Source organism: Onychostoma macrolepis, chromosome 08 (assembly GCF_012432095.1).
Source record: "Onychostoma macrolepis isolate SWU-2019 chromosome 08, ASM1243209v1, whole genome shotgun sequence".
Taxonomy (NCBI): domain Eukaryota; kingdom Metazoa; phylum Chordata; class Actinopteri; order Cypriniformes; family Cyprinidae; genus Onychostoma; species Onychostoma macrolepis.
In genome coordinates this window covers 2,941,238-2,959,205 of record NC_081162.1, presented here as the reverse complement: position 1 = coordinate 2,959,205, position 17,968 = coordinate 2,941,238, and the positions used below count along the sequence as shown (strand labels likewise).

Genomic DNA, 17,968 nt, shown 5'->3' with positions numbered 1-17,968 from the left:
TGAGTATCTCTGTGAACTGAGTGTCCTTCAGTGTATCGTGAGTCTGCTCAGACGTCGGTCTCCTTGCGCAATCGCTCCATACGCTGTATGTTGTTCTCCATGGCGGTGCGGTTTGTGATCTGAGTGGCACAGTTGGCAGGAAACCAGCCCCTCTCTCCATCTCTCATCCGTTCTCCATGACACCAGCCTACAGCGAAACAGAGACTCACACATTGACCTATTTACATATATTCATTTAGTAAACTCTTATCCAAAGCAACTTAGAAGAAAACGGACATGGGAGAGGGTGTGTGAATAGCAGTACACAGAGCTTGACGCCATTTCAGCTTCCATGTTTACCTTCCACTTCCTGTAAAACGATGACCAGTTCTGCCTGCTGCAGGCTCAGCTCATCTGGTGCTTTTGGCATGTAGGCTTTAGTAGCTTCATACTGAGGCAAGTCTTGGACACCCAAACAAAATTAAGTGTTAGAGATAGAACATGCAAAACTTAAGCCAAAAAAAAAAGTGGTTACCAAGAATTAATGTGCATGAAAATGATGCAAGGCTATTTTAATGACAAATGACACTAAATGGATCAGACTCACTATCATTAGCGATGCTCTTGCTTTTTTTGACATCGTGGAGTGCGGTGACCCATCGAGCTCTGTCCAGCCTAAAAACATTTCAGAACAATAATCCATCAATTACAACAGAAAAACAAAATATTAGGAATTTTTTTAACAGTAGCTGAGAAAAAAAGACAAATTAAATGTTACTCCCTGTTAAGTCTTTATATTTTTAGTAGTATTGCAAGAAGACTGAACTGAAAACCTAGGTTTACTTGATTATCCATGCATCATTTTCAAGAAAAGTCATGTTAAAATGTCTATATGAAAATAAATAAAAGCCTGGTTTTTCAAATGGTACTCCCCAAAAAACCCACATATGCAAACATTTTTAGATTTTGTGTAACGGTTCACTAACTGTTCTATTTCAAGATATTAGATTCTTGTGACTTGTTTAGTGTCGGGCTTTACAGGGTTAATCAAATCAAAACTATTCTAACATTTATTGTGCTTTTCTGAAGAAAATAAAGGGTGAAAATCACCCTAAAAATTTTCCTTAACATTCCTAAACAACACACAGGTGTTTCATGGGGATCTTACTTGCGTTCCGCCACGAGTATCATCTGCTCACTGCTGGCATGCATCAGCAGCTTCAGATTGAGTTTGGAGTCTGTCATTTCCTCTTCCGCCTCAACCTTGTCCACAGTGGCGTAGTCCAACACAACATAACTCTCCTCACTAGATAAAACAGTGTTATTGAAACCAGTAATATCAGATCATACATCAGTTACGCAACATATTCATGAACAAAGTCAAAGCCACAGTCACATGATAGCGAGCGTTCTGTATGGCCAGAACACTTGGATGACCTACAATCTTGTGAAACCCAATGCAATGGGTTCGATCAATCATTAACACTAAAAAAATGAACCTCCAGTATTATCAGCCATACTTTTTTACTGCGTTTATGTTAAATAGTACAGGGTTTGTACTGGGTTTGGAAAACTATGGAATTTGATTCAAGTATTTTCCAGGTCTAGAAAAGTATGGAAAAAAAGAAAGCAAGAGTATGGAAAAATATTTGTGTTTCCAGACTTTTGTCCCCACTTATTTTTTTTTATAACATACATTTGTTGAACAAGAAGTGTATTTTCATGGCAGCTGTCAAATACGCACTTTTTCATTATGCAAAATGCAGGTTATAAGCATTTTGGGTTTCTTCTCACAATATTCTTAGCACTGTATTACATTGCCTCAAGGACCTTTGCAAAAATAAAAGAAATATACAGACTTTTGTGTGCACACGAGAAACCATTAAACTTAGCATATTGTGCCATCAGTGTGGTTTCTTGGCCTCCACAGAGTATGCGTTAAAGAGACCTAAGGCCTTGAAATATTGCATACTGCCCTAACGAAAGCATAATTTTAAACACTTTTTTTACAGTACCAGTCTTTTTTTATAGACCCTTGAACTTGGCAAATTTTATGTCGTCAGCCCATTTTGTGTCATGCTTTCTGTGCCGCCACGGAGGATGTGTTAAATTTGACATTATGCCTTGATAGTAGAGGTAATGCAATAAGAAAAGCATTAAAGCCTCTGTTAATTGATGTGCATTCAGTAAAAACAAAAGTGAAAGTGGGGGAAAATCATATTATGAAATATATATTTTTCTCTAATACACAATGGTCACAATTATTGGTACCCCTAGAAATTCTTCTGATTAAAATATCTTTTTTTTTTTTTAAATCACACCAGGAACATGAAGTTGTCCACCCTTGGCTTCCTGTTTCACAGGATTATAAACACGAGGAACACAAATGCCAAATGCCCTTAATCATCCATCACAAGGAGTAAAACCAAAGAATATATTTCTGATCTGCAGCAAAATATTGTTGAACTTCACAAATTTAGAAAGTGGCTGTAAGAAAAGAGCTAGAGCAGTGAAAATTCCCATTTCCCCCATCAGGGCAATAATTAAGGTTAAAATTAACCAAAGATATTACAAATCTGCCTGCAAGAGGATGTGTGTCTATATCGTCCTAATGCAGTGAGGAGGAGAGTTTGAGTGGCCAAAGACTCTCCAAGGATCACAGCTGGAGAATTGCAGATTAGTTGAATCTTGGGTTCAGAAAGCCTCAAAAAAAAAATATATATATATATATATATATATATATATATATAATAATAATAATAATAATTCCCCTAGCTCGTCCAAAAAACAAACTCCAGCATATTCAGTTATCTGACACGACTGGAACTTCAAATGGGACTGGCCTCTACGGTCAGATGAAACTAAAAAATTCACTTTTTAGCAGCAAACACTCAAGATGGGTTTGGTGAACACAGGGATAAAAAGTACCCCATGTGTACAATGAAATATACTGCTGTATTTTTGATGTTGTGGGCCTATATTTCTGCTGGAGGTCCTGGACATCTTGTCTAGACACACGGCATCATGGATTATATCAAATACCAACAGATAAAACATTAAAAACTGACTGTCCATGCTAGAAATCTTACAATGGGCTGTGGTTGGATTCTCCAACAGGACAATGATCCACAAACAAACATCAAAAACAACACAACAATGGGTCACTGAGCACAAAACCAAGCTTCTGCTGGCCATTCCAGTCCTCTGACCTGAACCCTGTAGAAAATGAGTGACCTGAAGAGAAGAAGCACCAACATGGAGCTGTGAATCTAAAGGGTCTGGAGTGATTCTGGATGAAGGAATGGTCTCTGATCTCTTGTCAGATGTTCTCCAAACTTATCAAGTGTTATAGGTGAAGACTCAGAGCTGATATCTTGGAAAAAGGAGGTTGCAAAAAGTATTGAACAAAAGGGTATGATTAATCGTGGCCAATGTGTATTAGAGAAATGAGATTTCATAATGAGATTTTTCTCCCATTTTAAATTCTTATTCTCCTATGAAAGGTTAGATTTTTGTAATTTTTTAAAATAAAAGATCAAAAGGATTAAAGATAGATTTATTTTCACAGCCTTTGATCATATTTACCATGGGTATGAATAATTTTGAGCACAACTGTAGGTTATATAAAACTAGAAATTGTAATGCCAAAAATTCAAGGCCACAAAAAAGTTTCTTGTGTGCATGCAAGTCTGTTTTTTTTTTTTTTTTTTTTTTTATTTAGGTACTCTGTATGTAATCACTTTACATTACAAATATTTACAGATGACTATAATATATACCAAATATAAAGCTGAAAATAATGCTCTTTGAACCATTTATGTTAAACATGGTCTGAAAATCTACTTAAGAGGTTTGGAAATTTGAGTCTGGAATAGTATGGAATTTTAAAATGAAAAATGGGTAGGAACCCTGAGAGTTACACTTTACAATAAGGTCCTGTTAGTTAATGCATTAACTAATGTTAACAATGAGCTATAGCCTACATTTGTTACAGTATTCATTATTCTTATCTAGTTAATAAAAAATATGTTCATTGTTTATTCATGTTAGCACACAGACATTAAATAATTATTACATATACATTTAATATTAGTAACATATCAGTAAAGGCTGAAATTAGCATTAACTAAATAATGTTAAATAAAATCTTGTGGTAAAGTGTTACCAGTTAAATACTGTATATTAACGTTTCAAACAATGTGTTAACTATCCCTATATAGCCAAATTAATTACATTTATTAGTTGTCTGCAGGATAATGTGGATTCTACACATATTTTTCTCCATTTTCTTTAACTGACAGTATTGCACTGTTACTGGTAGCTGAAAGTATTAGCAAATTAGCTTAAATATTAATAATTAAGCGGTGTGAGATGTGTTTGAACTTTTTCTTTGTCCCAATTTGTGAAAAGGGTCCATTACTAGTTCAGGAGGAGTGTAGTGAAGTGATATGAAGCTATAATGTGGCCAACAAACCAGGAACTAAAGCTATGCCAGTCAGGATCAGGAACTCATGAGCAGTGCTGTGGTATGAGAGTGGATGCTGAATACAGCTGTTATGTGGTCCGAGACTGCACAGCATCACAGGTCTGACCTCTTTTTCTTGGTGACGATGAGCACATCATTGAAGAGGAATAGATAGTAGCTCTTAATGCTGATAGCCTTCCGGAAAATGCTCAGATCATCAGTGTACACAGCCAGCTCACCGCTCTTCTTCAGCCAGCGAGATGACGACACTAATGGGAAAGGCTAAAACATACATAAACAAGCATTTAGATACTAATCGAAAAAGTTGAGAAACAATCCGTTCTCTCTTAACACACATCCCTGGTCTTTTTTGTTTTTCTTTGAAATCATCTATTAAAATATCTTGCGTCTGAAATGACTTTGCTTTTTCAGCTGATCAACTAAACTCTTGACATCTGGCAACCGCAACCGTGAAAGCTTGAGGAACCTGCACTTTCAAGAAAAAAAAATACAATACAATAGCTGTTACTGAGGCAGTACCTTCTTACAGTTTTTTTCTTCAACTGCTCACACACATTTTCACACTTTACCTCTTAACGTTACACACAAATCCAAGAATTGCGCACACAAAATGCAAAATGTCTCACAGCTCTTGCAAAATGAAGCACTGCATTCAAAATATCACAAATACATCTCAAAAGCAAACATTTGCCATAATATTAATTCCTGTTAGATTTTTGTGTGTTGTCAAAGGCCAATAATTAGTGTATGGTTTTGCAGATTTGGTGTGTGTTTCTGGTGTTTGAGTGTCAGGTTTCAGAAATTGTGTGACAAGTAAAGATTTTGTGTGTAAGCAGATGAAAAAAAAAAAAAAAAAACTGTAAAAGGAACACTTTTAGGTGCCAATATGCACCATTTAGGTACGAAGGTGTACCTTTTGAAAAGGTACGGCCCCAGTGACAGCTTTTGTACCTTTTATTCTGAGATTGTTGTTACCAATGCAATGCTAACGGAAAATGAAAATGAAACATTTTCAGGATAAATAACCAGAGGTTTATGGTTAATAAATCAAGAATAGCAGAAATCGTGATCACGATTGAAATACGATTTATCGTGCAGCCCTATGAATTTCCATAATTGATTCTGCTTTGTTTCTGTGGTTTTGACAGTCTGTATTATTAAAGTGCTACAGAAATAAAGGTGTTTTGATGTGACTCTAAAAACATCATGTTTTTATGATCCAATCAATTATAGATGAGTAAACTAATTTATTCACTATTTAATTTAAAAACCAATTCATCCACAGTAAATGCATTATTTTCTTATGGAAAAGTAACTAAAAACCAGGCCACATCTGGGTCAGAAATGTGAATTTCTTGCTTTAAATGTATCTCTTTTAAAAGTAACCTAACCTGCCTAAACATGTACCTTGATTTTGCCAAACTCCATCTGTTTCTGGATGGTGTACATCTGCTCCGTCCGCTCCATAGTCCGCGCTCCATCGTTACAGCACTTCACCAGCTGACAGGAGAAAAGGGAGGGAAAAAAACCCATTTAGATCAGCTGTGAAAAGCTGCTTCAGTGCAGGCCAGAGTTTGTGCTACTAAAGCTTTTCAGAAAAACATTCAAGAGCGCAGTCGTATTTGAGGCAACTTCATCATATATGGGGCTATAAGTAAGTTGCAATCACACTTGTGTACATTGTAGCTTCTACAAAAGAATAGGTCATCCCTTAGCTATTGTTGTTTAACAAAACATCAGAGGTTGTGCGCCACAAAACACTTTCATTATTTATCTTGCAGAAACCAACCTCGAGTAACCATCCAGACAACCAGATCAACTAGTTTTGAAAAGGTGTCGTTTTACACATCTCTAGTTGATGTATAGCATCTTACCTTACTGATAGCTTTAAAAGCCCAACAGGCAGCAAAGTATTCAGCTTTCTCTTTAGGGGTCTTCTGACAGATGGTCTGCATAGATGTGGAAAGACAAGATATAACACAGTTTCAGTGCAAGATCCACCGGTTTAGAACCAATCAAACACACCTGAGCCAATCAGTCAAGATCTTTAGGTTCACTGGGAAATTACAGGCAAGTGTGTTATTGTCATGTGCTTTCAAGATGAACATCACTGTAGTTAAACGGATAGTTCACCCGAAAAATAAAAATTCTGTCATTATTTACTATTCCGAACCTGTATGAGTTTCTTTTTTCTGTTGAACACAAAAGATGATATTTTGAAGAATATGAGGGGTTACCAAACAGTTGATGGTCCCCATTGACTTCTATAGTATGGAAAAAAATAATAATTCGGAAGTCAGTGAGAAGAAATAAACTTATACAGGGTTGAAATAACTTGAGGGTGAGCATATGATGACAGGATTTTCATTTTTGGGTGAACTATCCCTTTAACTACAGTGATGTTCATCTTGAAAGCACATGACAATAACACACTTGCCTATAATTTCCCAGTGAACCTAAAGATCTTAGGTGTGTTTGATTGGTTAGGCGATGTGGTTAAGTTAAGTTATGTTGAATGTTGACTGTACAGTTATTATGCAATAATGCTTGCAATGCAAAAATATGTGAACATGTGAAAAAGGCATTACATAAGGCATTCATTACACGCCTCATTTCTAAATCATTAGCAGAATAAACCATTCATAAAATCATGCTTATGTAAATTGTCCAAAAAAAAAAAAAAAGTATATATTTATATACGTAATGTAATATATATATATATATATAATATTTTCATTCCAACTCCTTAAGAGAGCTTGAAGGCAGTATTAGAGCAGAGGTGGAACTGAACTCCAGGTTGGATGACTTGGAAGCTCAATCTAAAGCTGCGGTTTACAGGAGGATTGTGTCTCTTACATCTAGAAGAAGTGGCAGGCGAGTGATTCTCTGCATGGGTAAGATGAGGAAGGAGATCATGGGCAAACCTCCACAAGCTTCACTGCTTTCAATCCGCTTCAGAGTTTCTCGAAAAGCACTGTTACTTGACCTAAACACACACACACACAAAAATGGAACCATGAGTCACACTTAATTCTTATAAACAATCAAAACTGCTTTGTTAGCATCCGTTCATTATTTTATCATATGGGTGCTTACTGTAGTTTCTGGAGCGTTCTCTGCTGGAAGGTCTCATTGGAGCAGTATACAATGTACGGCTCGAAATGTTGCATATTTATTCACTAGATCACTGATGTCCGTGATCACAGGGTATTTTTGGTGACGTGTATCCAGATCCTCAAAAAACCTAAGAAACATTAGATATAGTAGCCTATATGTGGTTATTACATGCCAAGTGTTGCAAACAATCTCTAATTTAATTCCACATTTAAAAAAAAAAAAAGTCAAATTATCAATACAGTGGAAATGCATTTGATTATTTATTTTAGGCAACTGACAAAAGGAAATTCTAGGATGTGTAAACAGCGCCATCTGACCAGAACCAGACCACCAGGGGGCGCAAAAGCCTCATGTAACTCTCTGCTGCTCACTTTTTGTTTTACTGTTTGGGGAAACTCTCCAGCATTTTAAAATAAAAAGATACAAATGAAAAGCATGCATCATATCTATAATTTTCTGGACTGTCACTAGGTGTCACTCACTGTTAGCGTGTGATTTTTGGTGATTTCAATTACATTTTGACCACTATAATAAAACATGTCTCTGGTTTCAATTTCTGAAATCTGGTCTCCTCAGTTTGAGAAAAATGGATTTCTCCTACCTCTGGTCAACTTTAACACCGCAGCTTCACTTATTATTTGCCTCTATTTTCAGTATGGCAAGTACTCTTTAGGTAACACAAATACAAAGATTCATTTTACCCCCAGCTATATGCAAGAGACTTTCTCCATAAGCTCCTATGATCAAACAGAAGATTTCCCAGCCAGCCCTAACGGCAACTCCCGGACTGGAAGGCCTCACTCCCACAATCCAGCTAATTTAATGCGCTCGTTTCATAAACAAGACCAAACCACATGACACAAAATGCTCTAGCATTTCTTTTTCAAAAGCTTTAGCATTTCTTAGAATCACTTCACTTTAGCCTGTTTTAGAGCCACACCACTGAATGTCTCCAGAAGAATCATGCATTCACAGTTTCTGAGAAACAGGTATAAAGTTTCATTGTAAATGTGTGAAAGACCCTTTTTTTGTGAAACATGAATCCAGGCAGTGGCAAGCTGCATAACCAGTTTAACCAGCGAGTCTGAACACATCCAGCAGTGCAGATACTGCAGTCACGTCTGCTGTAAACTCCAGCATGATCCTAGCTCCAGCTTGTTAATCACCTGTATTAAATCTGGCTCAGAAAGAAGCTGAACCCGTAATTCCAGAATTAATGATACACTATACACAGTAGTTTTCTAGCTACATCTTGTCATGCATGATATAGCACTCATCAAGCACCAAATGACTTAATGTACTGAGTAAATAAATAGAATTATTATTATTGGACACAGCTGCAGTGTTGCCAAGTCTGCAATTTTCCCACGGAACTGGGCTACTTTTATACTGGTTGTTTAGGGAACGCTGGAAAAAGATATTGACTGAGGAAGACCCCACTGAACATTTTAGAGCAATTTTTAAAGCCAATTTCCCCCGGAAAGCGATTGGGCTGGTTTTGTAACACAGACCTGGCAACCCAGGAGCTGCAACATGATACATGATTTAACTTGCAAGAACAATTAAATCAAAGCAATTAAATCACACTATAATAGAAATCTCTTGATTTACATAACCAAAAACTATAACTACTTTCTAATATGGGTCAGACTGCATTTTGTGTTCCATGGCATTCACACATAAATGCTGGAGACCGGAAAAGTAAGCTCATGCAAAGCTGATTCACATTTTGTTGCCTTCCAGATTTCAAATTTGGCGAACTGACTTGTGAATTCATATCACGTGAAGATTAATAGAAAATTAACTCTAGCTGAATTAAAAGAGCACAAACTTGTACATTTGTATCATTGTTGTATATTTGTATCATTGCAGAAAGTGAAGTAGAATGTATATTTCTATATTTTGCATTCATTATTATTTGTCATATGGTGAGTTTATGTTTTTAAAAAGGTCATATCAAGGACCGTTGCCGTGTCCAAAGAAATTTGGACGTGCTCAAAGTCTTGTGTGACCACCACTTAAAAATGCTTAAAAAAATTATAGTGATTTGATATATACTGCATATGCACAAAAAGCTTCACTGTACTGATTTTCGCAAAACTGGATCACACATCATTCACAAAGTTCTGTCCGGTCTTGCAAAATCAAGTTGTTTATCAAATAGATAATTGTTTTCAGTTATCAATAAGAGTGACACTCTGCTTGCCAAATTTTACAATGTTTACATCCATTTCACAGAATTTCAACAGAAATATGCATTTCATTCATTAACTATATATATTTATAGTGTGTGTGTGTGATCTAAAACATTTTCTAGATTTCATTTTTCAAGGGTTGCCATATTATGATCCACATTAGAATTGATAACATAAGAGAAAGTTTGTACCGTTTGCTGACGTCCTGGATGACGGATATGTTGGAGAACAGATGATGGTGTTCGGTTGTTGTCATGGTCTTTTTCAAATCTGCACTGTCTTTAAAATGAGTCACCAGGATACTCAAACTGTGCTGGTAGGAATATTCTGACGTGAGGATTTCAAAGATGGCCTGCACACACACACACACACACACAATAAATAAATAATAATAATAAAAGTCACTTGTAATGTATCAAACAGGTAAAAAATAAAACAATGTTTCTTTTACTTCAAATGCACAGTGTGACATGTAGACGTGATCTGAACTTGTTACAGAGAAACTCGCTTATTACTTGAGCCCACTCTTAAAACAGCCTTAAAGATACCAGAAACCAACACACTGATCTGAAGAAACTTCAACGTGACATCAAGAACTACTGTATGCAAGACCAAGACCAAGATGAAGAAACACTGCCTTATTAGTCAATGGTTGTCTAAGAGTTAACTGTGTGCTAATGTGCAGTTCTGTTAGAGGTGCTTCCTTAGGCAAGCATTACCATTTCTCAAACAAAGTTAATCAATTAATTTTTGGCACGTAAGCTGTTCCACCCCTTCTGTGCTTGAATGAACCTCAGGTCATGTGGCTTAAGGAGAAGTGTGCCATTGCTTTTCTAAGAGTCAGACTTGTAATCTTCACCCAGTGGACAATGAAGCCACACAAGACTTGCATTGTAGGACGAATTGAACCATATGTTCATATACAGTATATCTATAAGAACTATCAGAGATTTGCCGTGCTTCTCTTTCTCTCCTGAAAAGACCTTTTGTTTCAGTAAATCACGAATTATAAAGTTCAAACACGCTTTAGGAATGAATGGCCTTTCCATGAAACTCCACAACACAGCCTCATTTAAAGCAGCAGGTGGAACAAATGATCAGCTAAGAGTCAGATGTCTAGGTGTGTCCGTGAGTGAGTGTGCACAAAGTGAACTTTAGTATTTACACAGCCATTTGAGTGCACTCATATCAACACTACAGCCATCTGACAATGACTACATGAAAGGACGTCATTGACTAGTGCCAGTCTGACATACTGTATATATTGTATATGAAAAGTTCAGATGCAAAAGCCTCTAAGTGCTGTTTGAAATTTTCTTCTAAAATTATCATTTTTATCAGGCTACTATGTTTATGTTCAGTTATTTCACTTTAATGGCAATGAAAAGAACATATTCATTGGCTTTAAAGTGAAATTACTGAACCTTTATCTGAACTCGTCATATATATATATATATATATATATATATATATATATATGTGTGTGTGTGTGTGTGTGTGTGTATATACTGTGTATCAAAAGTTTGGGATCAGTAAGATTTGTAATGTTTTTTAAAGGAGTCTCTTATGCTCATCAAGGCTGTATTTATTTGATCAAAAATACAGAAAAAACAACAGTAATATTGTGAAATCTTATTTCAATTTCTAATATTGGTTTCCTATTTTAATATACTTTAAAATATAATTTATTTTTCTGATGCAGCGCTGAATTTTCAGCATCATTACTCCACTCCATCATTACCTTCAGAAATCACTCTAATATGCTGATTTATTATGAGTGTTGAAACTGTTGTTCTGCTTCATATTGTTTTTTGGAACACGTGATACTTTTCTCCTTGATTATTTGATGAATACAAAGTTAAAAAGAGCAGCATTTGTTCAAAATAGAACTCCTTTCTAACAATACAAATCTTTACTACGACTTTTTATTCATTTAACACATCCCTCCTGAATAAAAGTATTAATTTCTTAAAAAAAAAAAAAAAGAAAGAAAGAAATGTTCTGACCGCAAACTTTTGAATAGCATTGTATATTGTAACACAAAATTTCTCTTTTAAATAAATGCTGTTCTTTTTAACTTTTTATTAATCAGAGAATCCTAAAAAAAATTATCACAGGTCCCAAAAAAAATATGAAGCAGCACAACGGTTTTCAACATTGATTATAAATCAGTATATTAGAATGATTTCTGAAGGATCATGTGACACTGAAGACTGGAGTAATGATGCTGAAAATTCAGCGCTGCATCACAGAATAAATTATTTTTTTAAGTATATTAAAATAGAAAACTGTTATTTTAAATTGCAATAATTTCATAAAATTACAGTTTTTTTTCTGTATTTTTGATCAAATAGATAAAGCCTTGATGAGCATAAGACACTTCTTTAAAAACATAAAAATCGTACTGATCCCAAACTTTTGAGCAGCAGTGTATATATATATATATATATATATATATATATATATATATATATATATATATATATATATATATATATATATATATATATATATAATATTGTGAAATATTATTACAATTTACAGTAACTTTTCTACGTGAATATATTCTAAAATGTAATTTAATTCTGTGATGCAAGCTTAATTTTCAGTAGCCATTACTGCAGTGTCACATCCTTCAGAAATCATTGATACGCTGCTAATAACAACCATTATTAATCTTTGAGCAGCAAATCAACATATTGGAATGACTTGTGTTTTGCTACATAATAAATATACTACATTTTATAATATTAAACATAATATTAAAATATGAAAGTTATTTTAAATTGCAATATTTTACAATATTACTGTTTTTATTGCATTTTTGATCAATAAATGCAGCCTTGATGAGCACAAGAGACCTGAAATAGACTCACTTCTTGTCTTTTGCGTTCTTCAGGGGAGATGATATCCAAAATGCCCAAATCTTTCACCTAAGTTTGAAATAAATCAATAAATTAGGAATCAGCAACACTCTTTTATAAATATGAGCCTATTTTTATTTAATACATGTATTTTTTTTACATTTAAATGAATCATTTAATGTAATAAATGCACTGCATCTATGTCCCAATCATAAAATAGTTTCTCTGAAGTCTCTGAATGTTATACACTTCTCCTCTCTCAGAGGTTTCGATCTCAGCAGGGATTTGGTCCTCATCACCTGTGGAAGTTGACTCCATGTCATGTACGCTGCCTTGTAGTTCTTCACCACGATGCCCTGATCCTCCTCTGGAGGCTCGGTCGGTGATAACTCATCGTCTTCTGTGCTCAGGTTGCTGGCGTTCAGGCCTCGCTCCTTGATCTCCTGGTAAAACCGCGGCTCTATAAAGAAGATAATGAACAACTTTCAACCTGCTGCAGTTCATATAGTATCACTTTTGAAGTTTCTGGCCTTAGAAGTTCTACAACGATTACTGAAGGAATAACAATCCATCTCACTTTACCCAAAGATCTAATTACTGGGATTCAGTCTGCATTGGTAACATTTACAATAAGGTTCGATTTGTTAACTACATTATATTTTAAACATTTACTAACACAATCAAATCAAAAGTTGTAGTAGTTAATATAATTTAATGGACCTGAGCTAGCATGAACTAACAATGTATGGTTTGTGTTTATTTCATTTTAAATAATTATTTCATATTTAATGGATGAACTAACGTTAACTAATGGGACTTATTGTAAGGTGTTACTGATGAATGTATAGTTTTTTGAGGTGCATACAGTTCATCAAGGCAAATTTGGAAAGTTCACAACGCTATCAGCTTGGATGGATGAATGGATACTAATATATATATATATATATATATTACATTACACTATCTTATGCATTTAAACTAAATCGTTTAAGAAAAACTTTGAACAACAAACCATCTTTAAATGAGCCAGTGTGCTTCCTGGTCCTTCCCAGTGTTCTCTGTAAGGAAAGACACCATAAATATATATGACAATGTGATATTTTTTTTTTCCACAGGGTGAAAAAACGTAAAAGGTTCTTTGATAGTTGACAACTTCAGAAAAACTGCATTAAGAGTTTATCATATTCCATATAAACACACATGATGTTACAAAAACTCTTCTGAAAGTTTGAATATTTTTGAATTTACTGAAAGAAGAGTATAGAGCTGAAAGGAACGATGAGGGAGCGATATTGGGATTAGGGTCGGGACGCGACTCACCAGTGCCAGTGTCACTTACGCCAACAGCTTAAATGTGTCTCAGCACATGTGCTACACACTTTATGATTATGGTCATGAATCAAAATCCCATTTTGAGTCACCGTTTGGACTTAATAAGCGAGCAAATACTGAAGAGTCTAGAATTGGATCATTATTGCAGTATTCTTTAAGCAATTCTTTTAACCCTAACTGATGCAGTGTGTAACTTTTCATTTCTTAACCTTGTCGGAAAGACGTACCCATGTCCATATTCTAAGATGACAAAGGCGAGATTCACCAGGCTTAATTTGTGAAATCGTGGTTCAGTGAACATGAGGAATCATTTTCATGTATGAATTGGCCTCCACAGAGTCCTGAGCCTAACCTTATTGAAAGTCTTTGGGATGTGCTGGAGTTTACGGAGTGGTTTGACTCTCTCATAGTCAATACAAGATCTCAGCTGAACAATAATGTAAATCTTTATGGAACTAAATGTTGTGACGTTGCATGACGAATGCACAAAACAATCAAAGCTAAAGGCGGTCCAATGAAATATTATAGTGTGTGACCTTTTTGGAGAAATGAAAATCTACGCACTGCATCAGTTACAATATTGCCAAATGTTTTGGGACACCCCCTTCTAATGAACAGGTTTGACTACTTCAGTAATTTACGTGAGTACAATGTTTAATGCTAACGCATATTCTAGGGAAACGTGTGCTTCTAATTTTATAGTAACAGTTTGGACAGGACCCTTTTCTATTCTAACATGACAATACCTCTGTGTATAAGGCAAGGTTCAAACACAAATGATTGATTGAGTCAGTGTGGAAGAACTTGACGGGTCTGCAGAAACCTCTGGTGTGGCTTTAAATGCAGACCTTGAGCCAAAAACTGCATGCACTATATGGACAAAAGTATTGGGACACCCCCTTCTTTAGTACAGAAAAGGGCACTTCCAAAACTGTGGCAACAAAATGAATAACTGCTTTCAAAAAAATAACACTCCCACAATATTTCACAACGTCTTGTAAAATCCTGATTGTGGATTCAACAAACTATGTTCGTTTGAAAGCATCCAGGTGGTTTAATAACAAAACACTTGCCTTGCGTCCTGATTTCTGTGCTTGCTTTTGGTTGACCGCCTTCTGCTCACTGACCGGTGTCAGCATTTCTGTTTGGAGTTCGCTTGGCAAAGCATCAAGATTCAGACTAGTGACGGCAGCACGATACGATTTATTCCTGCGATTTCTCCTCAGTGAAAACCCACTGCCCGAATCACTGTCGTAGTCCTCCCAGGAGACGTCTGAGAGCTGCAGGCTGACAGGCAGGGTCACCACGGTGGTGTGGTGGCGGTTTTTTGGGCGGCTGCTCACAGCCAGGTTCTTGGGGATGAGCTGCTGAGTGCCCTGCCTGCGAGCAGCTTCGCTCTGGGTGCTGAGCACCACAGTTCTCCCCTCATCCTCTGGGGAATCCACTCTGGACAGGTCGATGCTCGAGGACGAACGTCCAGAAGGCTGGTCCAGCTGAAGGACTGAGCTGAAACGGCTCTCCGGAGGAAGGAGAGACTGGTTCCCTGTGGAGCCATAGGAATTTCTGTGGGACATGGCACCTTCACCCGGTTTCCTGATCGGCTGGACGAAAGTGTTTGTCACATCAGTTTGGGGTCACCAGCAGACCACAACACAAACCTGTTACAACAGAGATGGGTGGAGTGACAGAACGAACTGTTCAACTGTAATTCTGATTGAATGTAATTTGAAACTGTAAGGGTGGAAGCCTTTTCACGGTAAAAGATCTCAACGGAAGACAAGGGCAGGTTAGGAGCACTGCAGGTGAACAGAGCGTTTACAAGTCAAATCAAGTCACCTTTATTTATATAGCGTTTTACAATACAGATTGTGTCAAAGCACTTAACAGTATCAAATTGGAGGATAGAGTGTCAGTAATGTATAATGACAAGATTAAACACTCAATTTAGTTTACAACACCTGTAAATAAATACTCTAGTCTAAGAAAAAGTTATTATGATCTAGACTTTGCTAATATAATGTAGTTATCACCTGAAGATAATGAAACAAGTTTTATATTGGGACATTATTTTAATTATAATGGTTTAAAATGAATCACTTTCAGGTTTTGTAATTCCATTATTCCCAATAGGAACTGTTCTTAGATTCGCATTACTGCAATTCTTTTGAAATTCAAATCAGCACAACTTATTAACATCATCATAAAAACTACTTAAACTTATATGTTGCGTCAAGTCACATTTATTTGGATTGCCCTTTTTATACAACACAGATTATTTCAAAGCAGCTTCACATTAATAAACAGGAAAATAACATGTAGCCTAATTTATAAATTATGAAACAATTTTAATTTTAACTGTTGCAAAGTTCATTATTTACGAAATGAGCAAGCAGCTCTACAGGAGGCAGTTGTGTCACATTAATTATATTAACTCTCTTTTAAAAATGATTAAATAATATATTCATGTATAAATAGCCTAACAAGTATCATTTCGGTTATATACTACACCAAAGTGAGTAATATTAGAGTACAGCAAATGGATGTAAAAGGTTCTTCACGGAACCACATAAACCAATAAAAAAAACTTATTTTTAATTAGGTGTGACAAAACAACATTATAGATTTCCGCCGATTACATTATAAAAAACCTTGTGCTGATGACATCTGTGGTCAATACAGATAGATATATATACAGTTTATCATAGATCCATGCTGCAATAGCATACTAAACAAAATGTAATAGCAGTCAAAAGGACGATCCATTAGTCTTTTTATATAGCCTATTCAGAGAACTTTTCTTTTCTTGAGCAGTTTTTTTTTGACATAGCTGTTGGATAAACGACACTGCGGGAATATTTTAACATATAACTGATCCTAGTCATCTGCATAAACAACTCCCTGTAACTGCACTTCACGACTTGGGTAAAGTTGGTTTTATATTCGCACATTCACAATATTCACGACATCTCCGCGTTCAATAACTTTCTAATTATATGTGCAAAAAAATGTTTCTTTTGCAAATTCTAATCGGAGACATCATTGTCAACCTACTACCTTTTTTTCACCATCGAACAAAATGGCCAAGTATTGTTTTAATGTCATACTTACTTGCGAATGTCCGCCGAATGTCCAATGTAGTGTGATTAACAAAGCAATTGAATGCAATAGTCCGAATGTGCGAATATAAAACCAACTTTACCCAAGTCACTTCACGCCCAGATCGACTAGTTATCAAAACAAGAGCACTTTTAGTCCGTTTAAAGGCCATATATAAATACAGGATAGACTTACCCGGCTAATATCACATGCACTGTGATTTTGAAAATGTGCTGATGTCAGATATCCCTCCACGGATCCTGAACATATTATATTTTTAGCAGAACTTCAGCGCATTCCTGCACCTACACGGCCTCGGTGTCGCTCGCGCTACGTCACTCCAGGTGAGCCCAGCCACACCCACCACTTCCTCGAAATCTCACACAATGTTGCAAATGTTTGTATTTCTGTACGTACAAATGAGATCGCATTAATTTGTGCACTTATGGCCAAGACAGAAGATGTGGAGGTGTTTTATTCATTTTCTTTTTAATATAGTGGTTTTCTGGTACTGTAATGGTGTACAAATAAAAAAGTATGCCAAAAAAAAAAAAGCACATTGCGCTATCTGCTGGTAAAATGTGTCACTACATAAGCTAAACCTTCATTGAAGTTGATTCTTCTGATGAAGTAAGTTTTATACTTTTATTTTTGTAGTATGGTGCGAAATTAACCTTTCTCTAATCGTAAAGTTAAGCTACTGTCGATAATGGAAATAATTATGAGTATATATATATATTGACAAACTCATATTTTAAGATATTGGCATTTACTACCTTCACTCCTGTCACTTAACTTTTCTACGAACCTTCACTGAAAAAATTTTTAAGGTAAGTGGTCGCAAACAATTTATTGTAGCTACATTTAATTAAAAAAAATATGTTGAAAGTTAGTAAACT

At 35.7% G+C, this 17,968-nt stretch overlaps 1 protein-coding gene across 1 annotated transcript; it reads right to left on the bottom strand.

Annotated features, from left to right (window-relative positions):
• Positions 1–39: 39 nt before the first annotated feature.
• Positions 40–17,442, bottom strand: arhgef16 (Rho guanine nucleotide exchange factor (GEF) 16). The gene is given in 16 exon segments (XM_058784391.1): positions 40–187; positions 340–441; positions 587–654; positions 1,148–1,285; positions 4,572–4,726; positions 5,873–5,965; positions 6,340–6,414; positions 7,322–7,451; positions 7,562–7,627; positions 7,629–7,709; positions 9,969–10,129; positions 12,654–12,710; positions 12,941–13,101; positions 13,654–13,699; positions 15,047–15,631; positions 17,265–17,442. Coding segments are annotated over 15 exon segments (1,974 nt in total). The 5' UTR covers positions 15,548–15,631; positions 17,265–17,442; the 3' UTR covers positions 40–47.
• Between the last annotated feature and the right edge of the window lie 526 nt (positions 17,443–17,968).